General features: G+C 43.3%; 1 protein-coding gene across 4 annotated transcripts in view; it reads left to right on the top strand.

The window, feature by feature from the left end:
- The window catches only part of sanbr (SANT and BTB domain regulator of CSR), a 16538-nt gene extending 6805 nt beyond the window's left edge, over window positions 1–9733 (top strand). For 3 of the 4 annotated variants that reach the window (XM_008276512.1, XM_008276510.1, XM_008276511.1), the window contains 14 exons: window positions 445–531; window positions 634–744; window positions 907–1030; window positions 1160–1312; window positions 2732–2874; window positions 2978–3074; window positions 3166–3198; window positions 3371–3470; window positions 5966–6051; window positions 6396–6424; window positions 7907–7980; window positions 8075–8163; window positions 8371–8453; window positions 8530–9733. In XM_008276512.1, coding sequence (XP_008274734.1) covers window positions 445–531; window positions 634–744; window positions 907–1030; window positions 1160–1312; window positions 2732–2874; window positions 2978–3074; window positions 3166–3198; window positions 3371–3470; window positions 5966–6051; window positions 6396–6424; window positions 7907–7980; window positions 8075–8163; window positions 8371–8453; window positions 8530–8566 — 1246 coding nt within the window. In that variant the 3' untranslated portion in view covers window positions 8567–9733. The remainder of the gene's footprint in view (window positions 1–444; window positions 532–633; window positions 745–906; window positions 1031–1159; window positions 1313–2731; window positions 2875–2977; window positions 3075–3165; window positions 3199–3370; window positions 3471–5965; window positions 6052–6395; window positions 6425–7906; window positions 7981–8074; window positions 8164–8370; window positions 8454–8529) is intronic. The other variant, XM_008276513.1, reaches the window with a different exon arrangement.
- Window positions 9734–11543: the final 1810 nt, after the last annotated feature.

The raw sequence follows: 11543 nt of genomic DNA, 5'->3' as shown, positions 1-11543 counted from the left end.
GCCTTTGACGTGACCTGTGTTGAACTTCTGTCAGGTTAAAGTACCTCCACTTACCGCTGGTGGAAGAAGAATTCTGATCATACACTGTCTGAGGTAAAGGACAGCGGGGAAATAGTGTGTTGAAAATCTGAAGTACAAGCACAAAATTGTCATTAAAATGAGTGGAAGGTATTGAGCTGTGTAGTAAAATGTTGCCTGTGATTGAAATCATCAGAGTGATTACTGCACTCATTAACATGAATGTACTCAGTGGCAGAGAGCAGCTAATGTGACGATGCTGAAGTAAGAGTCAGGCCTGCAATGTTGAGTCATCCTTGCGAATTCAGTGATTGGATTTCTTTTGAAAAATGTTTTTCTATTTTCATACCAGTGTAAAAATACAATAGCATCTAATGTTTGATGTTTTTGTTTTTTTTCTTACTTCATTTCCTTTCACCATGGAAGCAAACTGTTCCAAAAGAAAATCGAGCGTCTCTTCGATCCCAACTACCAGAGCAGAGATTCACCGGGAAATGCCTCAACTCTCTACAGGTGAGAACAAGCTTCTTAGTTTTGCTTACTCTTTCATATGTTTGAAACATTTTTTTTTTTCTGCTACCTTAACCGTTATTCTTTGTCATACATGCGTCCCAGGTGTGGTCTGTGCCTTAAGCTGCTGACCAAAGACACAGAGAGGAAGATTTCTTGTGTCCCAGGGAAAATCAACATTGATCCTCGTGGAGAGATCATCTATACACACACTAGGTAATATAGCAGTCATTTAAGAGGACAAAGCATCGGACAAAACCTATGTACTCGTAATTGCACATAGCTGACACATTCAAGAAGAATTTTATTTGGTTTTTAGGAGATAATTACTTTTACTTTTTTACCTGCTCATGTGTGTATGTGTGTGTGTATTTGCAGACAGAAGAGCTGGGATGTGCATGAATACATCACAAGCCTGTATGAGGAGCTCAAGTCCTGGGTCCTAGTTTACTGGAGAATCTGGGGTACTATCAACTACCTCACCTGCTCCCGATGCCAACAGGTTAGAGAGTGATGAGGAAAGATAATAGTTTTGATGTATTGTTTTGAGAGAAAAACCACATTACGCAAAGTATGTCTGTGTGTGTATATGTGTGTGTGTGTGTGTGTGTGTGTGTGTGTGTGTGTGTAGGTGTTTGTGTGTGCAGAGCTGACCCATTGCAAGTACCACCCCAACAGTGTGCTGTATCCTGGCATGGGTGCAGAAAAAGGCTGGCATGGTGCAGGAATGTATCCCTGCTGCAACCAGCGGGTTCTCCGCTTTGACCCCACTGGGATGCCCAAGGTAAGAACAAACACAGACATCCATCACTTCAAGGACATTGCTTTTAATTTAATTAATTTCCCCGTCTTCTCATCCTGAGCACAAGTACTACCCATGTAAGCTAAAGCTAACCTTGAACCCTGTCTTCAGACTAAAATGTAATAATGAGTTACATGATGGACACTTTTGTCCCCATAAGGGAGGTGACTCATGTCTGTATTCCTTTGGTTTGCCACAGGATAAAAACAAGGAAATGAAATGAGCTGAATTCTTGCTTACTTTACAAAGACCTTCTGAAACGACCGGGACAAATGTTGATGCCTATTACAAGTTGTGATAAATAACTGGATAGTAGTGATATTTCAAGTAGACTGTTGTCTTCAGTTAGTATCACATGAGCCTTATGATCAATCATTCAGCCTGTTGGAAGAGAAACATACTCAGACTTGGTGTCATTGTGTGGCCACACTGAGTATGGAGTAGATCAAGAGAAACTAGACCTGTCTAAAGAGAAATAAAGACTAATAAAGTAGCCTGATGTCACTGTGAGCACTGCTGCTAGTACTGTCAGGACGTTTAAGATCCATGTGATTGTAACTAACCTCTCTGGATGTTGCCAAAAGAGAAACCCTGACCCCAGATTAAACAGAATGATGGTGGAAAACCTCAAAACAGTACAAGCAGACCTCTAAGATCAAAACACTACAATAATCTCCCCTGGACAGATGATACTAAAGTAGTGGTCTTTGCTCTGTGTTCACAGACAAGACAAAGAGAAATATATCCTCCCCACTGTGAAACATGGAGGAGGTTCAGTTGTTTCATGGGGCAGCTTCAGGCAGCTGGCTTTGTAGTTCGCTTCACTTGTTTTGGACCAGTGGGGAAAAAAACGACACTGTAGCAGTTTAGTTCTGCTTTGGTGTGTTTTTACAAGGACAGTTCATTAACAAACCTAGAGGAGTAAATGTAAAGTCATACAGAGTGTTATTATTGTTGTGTTTTTAAGCTACAAATCTTTGCCTGCTGTAAAAAACGATTATGAAGACATTTTGTACAGAAATAGCTTCGAGCATGTGCTGAAACCACATATCAGAAAATGCTGTGGTTTGCTTTCAGACCACAAAATTGCATCAAGGTCTGCTTGGAAGTTAACCAAGGTTGTCTTCTGAGTCTGGTTTGATGGGCAGCTCTTTCACTGGCCCAGGTGCACCATCCATCCATCCATTATCTATCCACCACTTAGTCCTCATTAGGGTTTCGGGGGGCTGGAGAACCTGGAGAGAACCCACACTGCACGGGGAGAACATGCAAACTTCATGCAGAAAGATCCCGTTGCCCCCACCGGGACGCCAACTGGCAACAGTGCTACCAGCTGCACCACCCTGCAGCCCCCAGATGCACCAGTCAGCTTTAAATTCTGATGCACGTTTGTGTTTTCAGGGCTGTAAGATGCGAGACCACATCGTGAACGTACCTGATGAGGAGAACTGTGACGAGGTGACATCTGCCCAGACCAGAGTTCTCAATGACCTGCTGCTGCACAGAGACGCAGTGTGTTTGTCTCACACACCCCCTGCAGAGGGGTGAGTGTGTGTGTGGATTGTTTCATTTCTGTCTATATGTGAACATTTTACGGGGCCCTCATTAGAAATGCTCAGTGTGTTTGTGTTTGTGTGTGTGTGTCAGAGCTGAGGAGAGTCCGCCCGGTGCAGAGAAGGTCCAGGACTGTGACGTCCTCTTGGAGCCGACACTCCTCGGTCCACTGAGAGGAGACGGCAGCACTGTAAGTCTGTCACAGTGTCTGTTTATCAGCATGTTCCTCTGTTGGTGCCTGTTTCTGGTTCTTACTTCATCTACTTTGTCTTTTTAACCAGTTTTCCCTTTTGAAAAACTGGAGTCTTCAACTGGTAGGACTTTCCTCATTTTCTTTATTATATCTGCTGAGATTCTTGTTGTTGTGTTCTGCAAACACATCAAGGTGGTTAAATGGTGCTTTAAATCAACAGGTAAATAAACTCAAGCGTGAGACTACTTTGTTTGCCAATCACTGTTTAAAAGCTGTGACCTTTGCTCTTCCAGAGGCAGCAGTCGCTCCTGTCAGAGGATGAGGAGTACACCACCGGGTCAGAGGTCACTGAAGACGAGGTGGGGGACGAAGAGGAGCAGTCCAAGAAACAAGGTGGACCATCTTTGTGGCTTTTTGTGACAAATTGGATCATGTTGCTCAACAGTAGTGTTTAAAGGAAGAGTTGATCATTTAGAAAAAAACAAGTATTTACGTCCTTACTTTATCTCAAGACTGAGATGACAACATAATACCTCCAGTGGTGGAAGGAATACTCAGAACGTTTACTTAAGTTATAAAAAAAACATTACAGTAAAGTATTACCACATAGCCAACAGCAAAGTCGCTGAGCCCAACAAGCATTTGATAGAGAAAGATGGAGAGTGCAAAGCTGAGCTACACATCTAAAAGAACACCAGCAGTAAGCTACACCACCTCAAAATCAAAGTAATGGGGTGCCGTGATAGCGTGACCCATGTACAGGGGCGAGAGTCCCCAATGCAGCGGCCATGGGTTCGAGTCCCACTCATTACCCTTTTCCTGCAAGTCCTTCCCCCATTCTTCTCCCCCACTTTCCTGTCACTCTCTCTCGACTGTCCTATCTAATAAAGGCAAAAAGGCAAATAAAATAACTTAAACCTTTTTTAAAAAATCAATGTAATAACTATAGCTGCTCAGCAGAATGGGATGTACTGCGTTACCGTACTGCATTACAGAAATATGTAATGTGATTACAGTAGTGCGTTACTTTGTAAAGCGTTACTATTCCAAATCAGGTCAATGAGCACAGGCATTAATTTATTTAACTGCTAAGCTAGATCCTCCACTTCCAGTCTTTTTGCTAAGCCAAACATGTTGTGACTGTATTTTCTGCAGAGACGTGGGATTGATGTCAGTCTTGTCTTAAGAGGAGACGACTGTAATTCTCAAAATGTTTTAACAAAGGACCAGTTAATCCATAACAACAACCAGCTCATCTGTGATTTTCACATCTAGCTCAACAGTTGGGTGGAGAGAATGATGGAAAAGGGTAAAATAAAAGTCTGGGATACTTATCATTACCTCACGTTAGTAATCATGGATATATATTTTGTTGCCATGAAAATGATGTTGCAAAGGTTGTGACAGTTTAACTACAGGTGATCATGGACATTTCTGAGCAGTGGGTTTAAGTTGTAATCACTGAAGGGATGCATACTATCACTGTACTGACTGTATATGTGTCTGTTTGTCTGTTTTTGCAAAGCTTTTTGTAGTTAGTACACTCAGGACACAGAAATCAAATCCCCTCACATACAGTCAGAAAGGTTCTTGTCATTATTTTGTCAGTATTCCCAAACATCAGTTCTTAGAGCCAGAGGGCTGCTAGTTTACAGCTTAATAAAATTATCCTTCTCGCCAGTGATGATGCAAATCCTGTAATACTCTTAAATTGAATGTTCAGTGGTTGTGGTTTATCATGGACTGGAATCCCAGAAATAGCTGCTCCAATGTTTCTGCCTGTGGCTTTGGAGAGATGTTCAGAAACACTCACCCAGTGTGTGGAGAGATAAAGAAAAGGCCACAGCATGAGAGTCAGGTCGGCTGGAGCACATCTGACTATTGTAAGTCTTTGTTTAAATTGAGGTAGATGTTGTTTGTTTGAGAGTTTGGCTCATGAATAGCGGATATGATGGATGATTTTAAAAAGTGATTTAGGCTGAGTGTAGCACAAGAGGCACTTGTGTTTATTCTCCTCACAGCAGCAATCCCAGGTTTCATCCAGGCAACGTTCTCCAATTTCCAGTTGGCAGGCTGCTGTGGGAGAAACTTAGAAAACACAACAATAGTAAAAATACAAGATGAAAGTCTCTTGAGGGGAGGAGAGGAGGGGGGGAGTCCAAAATAGGTCCAAACCTTGACTTTCAGAGCCAGATTGGTAATTTTTGGGTTTGGAGACAAAGCAAAGTGATGCAACTGAAACTAAATATGTTTCAATGAAGGTTGAAGTTTCTTCACAGATATGTTTGTCCAAAGCAGCCTGTAAGTGTGAAGAGGTGACTGTAAGGTACTGGGCTCCAGTTTGAAACTTGAAATCAAAGTAAGATCTGAATTGACACTAGATTGGAGTTAGAAGGGTGAAGGAGTTTTTCATCATGTCTGAAGATGCAGAGAGAAAAACGACAGAATAAAGTCGGGTTTTCCCGCTCTGCTTTCCATAGTTTAACATATGATGACTTCAGGTTAGCATGTGCTTCGATTAATCACCTCTTGATAAATGTCACGTTTGCTTGCATTTCATGTCAGTGGATTTTGCCTCCTTTGACCCCGGCAGTGCTGAGAGCAGCTTCCCTTCAACACCGAGCTGCTCAAATGCTCAAATCTGGTTTAGAAGGCAAAAGCAAAGTGAGGACACATAATGAAATGTGCTTCTATATATAGCACATCACCACTGTTCCACCCTCACTCCACATTTCCATCAACTCCTCTATTTATAACTCGTCACTGTCGTTACTTCCAGTAATCGCGGTTTTCAGAATGGAGAATGAAGCGACGTCTCCTCTCCGCCTGCAGGTGGCGTCTGATGCCTTTCACATCTTTCATCGAGTTCTTTGTTTTTCTGTTTCCAGCTGCTAAGAAGGCCAAGAAGGCCCACAGACCTCTGAAAAAACAAATGTCGTCTCCAAACTTCCAACGCAAAGAAAAATCTGAGAAAGTGAGTCAGACATTTCATTAATATTTCTCTTCACTTCCGCTGAAAAGGAAATTCTGCAGAAATGACAGATGTGTTCACTGTTTTGGTCTCGTGGTCCAACAGGCTCTATTGTTTTCAACTTGGGGCCTTATGATGCCTTAAATATAGATGTGGAGGTCAGCATAGTAACTCTTTTTCTATTTGGATGCACAGATGAGATTTCGCTGACACTCTTACAAGTTATTTATGTGTTTGTTTATTACACCAACACTAATTCCGTGAATTTAGCCTCTAACATCTACTTAAAGAGACACAGTCAGACATCATGTTTCTGCTTATTCACGGTTTTGATTTCTCTCCTTCAGTCACAGACCAGAGACAACACACCTTTCATGTGAGTTCATCTACAAACATGAGATTATTAAGAATGATGTCCTCATATTGGTGCTTGCATGTTGCTGTAATCTGGCTGAGTAACCCGGCTTACGGATAATGATTTTTCTTGAAACAATTGTCAGGTGCACTTATATACAATGAGGTTATGCTTGCTGTAATCATTCCAGGACCGCTCACAAGAGATCCTTTTTCACTGTGTGATTCCGGAGAGAGATTGTTGATATTTAGCTAGTTAGCATATTGACATAGTTAGCATGTGCCAGATTCGCCATCCTTCCTGCTCCCGTTGCCCCCTTTGCCCCCTTTGCCCTCTTTGCCCTCTTTGCCCCTGCCCTGTACATGAGCACGAACGTACAGAGGACATGCTGTGTTGTTGTGTGGATCAGTCTTTCTTTGTTTCCCATTCACAGAGCCAGGGCTGTGTAACAACACCGGATTCTTTTTCAGCACACACACAGAACTGAGAGCCAGCAGACCAGAGATATAGAGGAGATATTCACCGAATTTGAAAAAAACAAAACAAAACTGTAAAGTATTAGAAGATCAAACTCCCCTGTCCTCCCTCTATGTAGAAATACATTCCAAAATGTAGCAAATATGAGGCCTTGCAGTCTGAAACCATCCTGATAAGTGGACATGTTCCAAGGTCACTGTTCTCCTTTGTCTCTTTTACACTGTTTACAACGATAAGAGGAGTTTTATTCTAAAAGACAGCATAGAAATGACTGGTTTTGCTAATGCCATGTTACATTATTTCTTGTCTGATAAGATGGTCATTGTGTGAGCTTAAGGAGCCATTAATTCTGCCTGTGATTCGACCTGATCACAATCACCATGTTTGTGAAGAAGGTACCAAGAACCGAAGCAGGAATGTAAACAAACGATGACGTCCGAGGTGGTGTGTTTGAAAAAAAACCCAAAAAAATGTCCGACCTTCAGCGTGCGCGTTTTGCTTTATCATGTTTCGGGTTGTGTGTGGGAAAACGCTCTGCGCTCCTGTTAGTCATCATCGTGGACATTAAAGATGCCGCTTGTTATCATCAGCCGGGATCCAGTGCGCTGGGGAAAATGATTAGTAGTTGCACCTGACACCCTGTGTCTTTCAGATGGGGCTAATATCAGACCGATGTAATCTCGTTTGAACCAGTGTATCTGTCCTGTGATGTATTTTTACGTTGAAGGAGGACTGCACGCTTTGTCCTCATCACTCACACTGAGAAAAAACATTAAGAAGAGATCTCTCGCTGCCCAGTACGAGCAGGAGGAATGATTACAGCCAGCAAACCCTGATCCACTGTTTATGTGGACACCTGACTGTAGCTTAAAGACACACCTCGAACAATGTGAAGCTGAACTTTAAATGTATTCTGAATATGTTGACACTCAGTGAACATGTATCCATCTGACACAAAGATTAAACACTCACGCCTGTAAGTACGTGTATTTGAAGCTTGTTAACAGCTCGGTGTGTGTGTTACAGAGTGAGTGTCCAGAAAAGTAAGTGGGACAGCTCTCGCTCCATGCGCTACAACCAGGACGCTCAGAGAGAAGAAGGTAAAGGTCCTCCGTCCTGTGAGGCGTATCCAGTACGTGGCACCCGCTGAACCAGCCTTATAGATGTTCTCATTATTTTTGTCTTTCTAACCAGATCAGCGTCGCATGGTGGAGATCATTGGCCACCTGACTAAGATGAGGTTTGGAGAGCAGGAGCAGAGTAAATCCAAGGATACTAAAGAGGTGCATGTCTGTTTGTGTGCTTGAATACATAGCTGTGATTTAGGAGGCTGGAAATGTGAGTTTGACCAGGATTTATTGTCTCATTTCACATCATGTGGTCGTGATTGGTGTTGAGCCGTCAGACCTGCTGTCCTAGTTTTTGCAGCTGCTGCCTGATGTTTTTGTTCCGGACTGTGTGTGTGTGTGTGTGTGTGTGTGTGTTTGCAGCCTGTAGGGGGAATCTACTCCAGACTGGAAGCACAATTCAAGAGTACCTCTCAAACCAGACAGAGTGCAGAAAAGACGCCCAGGTACTGTACAGTGTTACACACCGGCTGCCTCTTACATCCCGTTCAATAATTGACCATTTCTCTTCTACATCCGCAGATCTAAAATCCGTTACGCTCAGGTCCGAACGACATAAAAGGACTCGATGAGACAGAAACCACCGAGCTGTTCAAGAGACCAGCGCTTAGACCAGATGAAGAGGACAAAGAGGAAGGAGGAGAGTCCTTCTGTGAGGGCTCGTCCTCCCGGCAGCCCCTCCAGCACGGCCACCACTTATAACCCAGCTGTGGACCCCCCTCAGTCCTTCCCCTTGTCAGTCCCGTTCCCTCGCTTCTTTGCTTAACTCAGGTGACTATGTATGGATCACCATCAACTGCATCCTACTCTGTCGCTCAGCTCGCTGTTTATTTGTGCAGCTGTGGCCAGTTCGTGAAAAACAAGGTGAACTGTGGATCCAGCTCAGCTCGTAGGAAACGCACTCTGACTTCTCTCAGTGTTTCTGCAGGCACAGATGTGTAGGGGTTTCTGAGACATGCATGGAAGTCCTTCTCTGCCAGTTAAAGAATTAAAGAAAAACTAAAGTTAGACATGAATATAGAAATATTTCGTGATAAGTCGTTATTTGGAGTCAGACGAGATTAATCCCTCAGTCAAAATTTTGACTCAGGAAGTCCAAATAATGAGATTAACATTCAAAGCAATTAATCTAAAAAAAAATATGAGATAGAAGGTCAAAATTGTGACTAAGTCATAAAATGAGAGTAAATTTTGAAATTACAGCATAAAGAAATTTGAATAATTTGGAAGAAAATCTAAATAATGAGATAAAAATGTCAAAATTATGATGAAAAGCTAAAATAATGAGATGAGAAAATTAAATGAGAAAGAAAATTGGAATCGTGATTCTAAATTTTATGGGGGGGGATAATCTTTTCTTCAATATATGTAGTGTTATAATAATATTAGTTTTTTCTTATTCTGGGAGAAAAGGTCTTCTGTTGTGTTTCTGAAGTGACTCTAACGTTCACATTAGTTTGAGTTCATTAATGCTGAAGATCAGAGGAACAGAAACCTCGGTTTGTGTGAGTGAACCTGCAGACGGCGGAGCTTCAGGACCTTTAACTGATGTCTAACTACTAATCCTCATTGTGTTCTGTGCTGAAGCGTCCGGTCGTCTGATGCTGCACTAACTTACTAATGTCCCCCCAGTTCTGGTAGAGATCTAGCTCTCGTCATTCCTGTGTGTGCTGGAATGTGACTGTACTGTTCAACACTGGGACCAATAAAACAGAAATGACACCGAGCTGCACTCAGAGCCTTCTTTTGACAGCTTGTTTCTGGTTTTTGGTCCACCGGGTGGCAGCAGATCCCCTCGACGGAGCGACCGAGAGGCCAGTCATCAACTTTGCCCCAGTTTGACCAGAACCTGTCTGCTCTGCTGCAGCCGTGGGCCAGGTGATGTCCAAGAGTTTAACGGGGGTCAAACAGCGATGAGGCCTCAGGTCCAGGCCCCGGTGTGGCCGTTTTGTTTTTCAGGTTTTTTTTTTTTGTCTGAAAACCCTACGAGGAGCAGCTTGTGAAGGGCCCGGGCAGGGGGCTGGTATGTGCCACTGGGTAGAGGGTCAACTGCCCTCTCTGCTTGAGAGGCAGCGAGCGGGGGGTGTGCTAACCTGGCTCTTCCTGTCAGACTTACTCACAGGGGTATTAATAACCCTGCCTGCCCACAGAGCAGGGCATGAGGGGGCGTCGAGCAGGCCAAGTGGGCATTTTTTTCCTCTGTGGGCGGGGGCTACCCCAGCTGTTCCCTCTTCTCCTCGACAGCGGATGCCGAGAATGGCTGAGGATCTCTGGATCTGGGTCAGGAAGAGAGGGAGGGGAGGGGAGGGGGGTCCAGTTACAGCCGGACTGAATTATGGTCCCACAGAGATGGTCAGATATAAGAGCATCAAAGCCAACGTGAACACAGAGATGCTGAGCCCACCAAAGACTACAGGCCGTGCACAAGTCAAATGTTGCCACTCATAAAAGCACAACTCTTTCCCCAGAGCTGGCTGCAGCTGCAGTAAGTCGCTGAGGTCCAAGTCGACACACTGGCTTTCTAGCAAAATGAACCAAAGCGCTGTGAGGTGCGATAGTGAATTATCTGCCGACATGAAAGCCCAGCAGCTCTCTCTCCGGTTGCATCAGAGCCGACAGGTTGTGGGGATTGCATCAGATGAGCGTTTCAACTTTCAGCGGCAGAGCGTCATCGTAACCTTTAATGTAATACCAGTATGTTAACAGGGATTAGTGGCAGAGTCAGCTTACACAGCAGCAACCTTGGCCAAAGATGTCTGGGCGGAAACTGCCGGATGCTGTGTGGCGAGCGTGACAGATGTCATCCATCATCGTCATCGTCATCAGCAGCGTTTCTTTTTAGGATTTATGTGTGTTTGTCTGTGGAAGAGGCTGATGAGAAGTGTGTTGTTTAAGAGGTTTAAGTTATACTGCAAGTGTAGATGATGATGTTTGATGTAAAGAATTCTGAAGTATGAGGTTCCCCAGAAGATGGACTCCTCCACGCTTTTAATAAAACATGAATGTAGTAAAACAGTTTTTCTACGAATGCATTTAAACATGATCTTTAATTTCTGTGTTCTGCTTTGTTTAAAGATACAGAAAGTTATTTTTTTAAACTGCTGGACACAAAACAAACCAGATAGATTCCTGCTTCTTCTCACATTTGCTTACAAATGTATTAAAACAGATAATTAGGGTCCGAGCACCCAAAAGGGTGCGAAGACCCTATTGGAACTGCTCGGATTATTATTATTATTATTAGGGTCCGAGCACCCAAAAGGGTGCGAAGACCCTATTGGAACTGCTCGGATTATTATTATTATTCGTGCCAAAGACACGCGTTTTTGAGGCCCTAAACATACTCGAAAACTCACCAAAATTGCCATGAAACGTGACCATTTTTGACAAAAACGACATGCTATAGTATGACTTTTTTTTTTCAGGACCAAAACACTAAGTGTTTTTTTTCAGGAAGTACCTTCCTAAGCTGACTCTAAACCTGTTCAGGACACTTTTCCCACTATATACTACATCCTGATGCGTTTTCAGGACAT

Source organism: Stegastes partitus, unplaced genomic scaffold (genome assembly GCF_000690725.1).
Source record: "Stegastes partitus isolate 25-593 unplaced genomic scaffold, Stegastes_partitus-1.0.2 Scaffold75, whole genome shotgun sequence".
Lineage (NCBI taxonomy): Eukaryota > Metazoa > Chordata > Actinopteri > Pomacentridae > Stegastes > Stegastes partitus.
The sequence above is the reverse complement of the archived record's forward strand: the minus strand, read 5'-3'. Positions and strand labels throughout refer to the sequence as shown.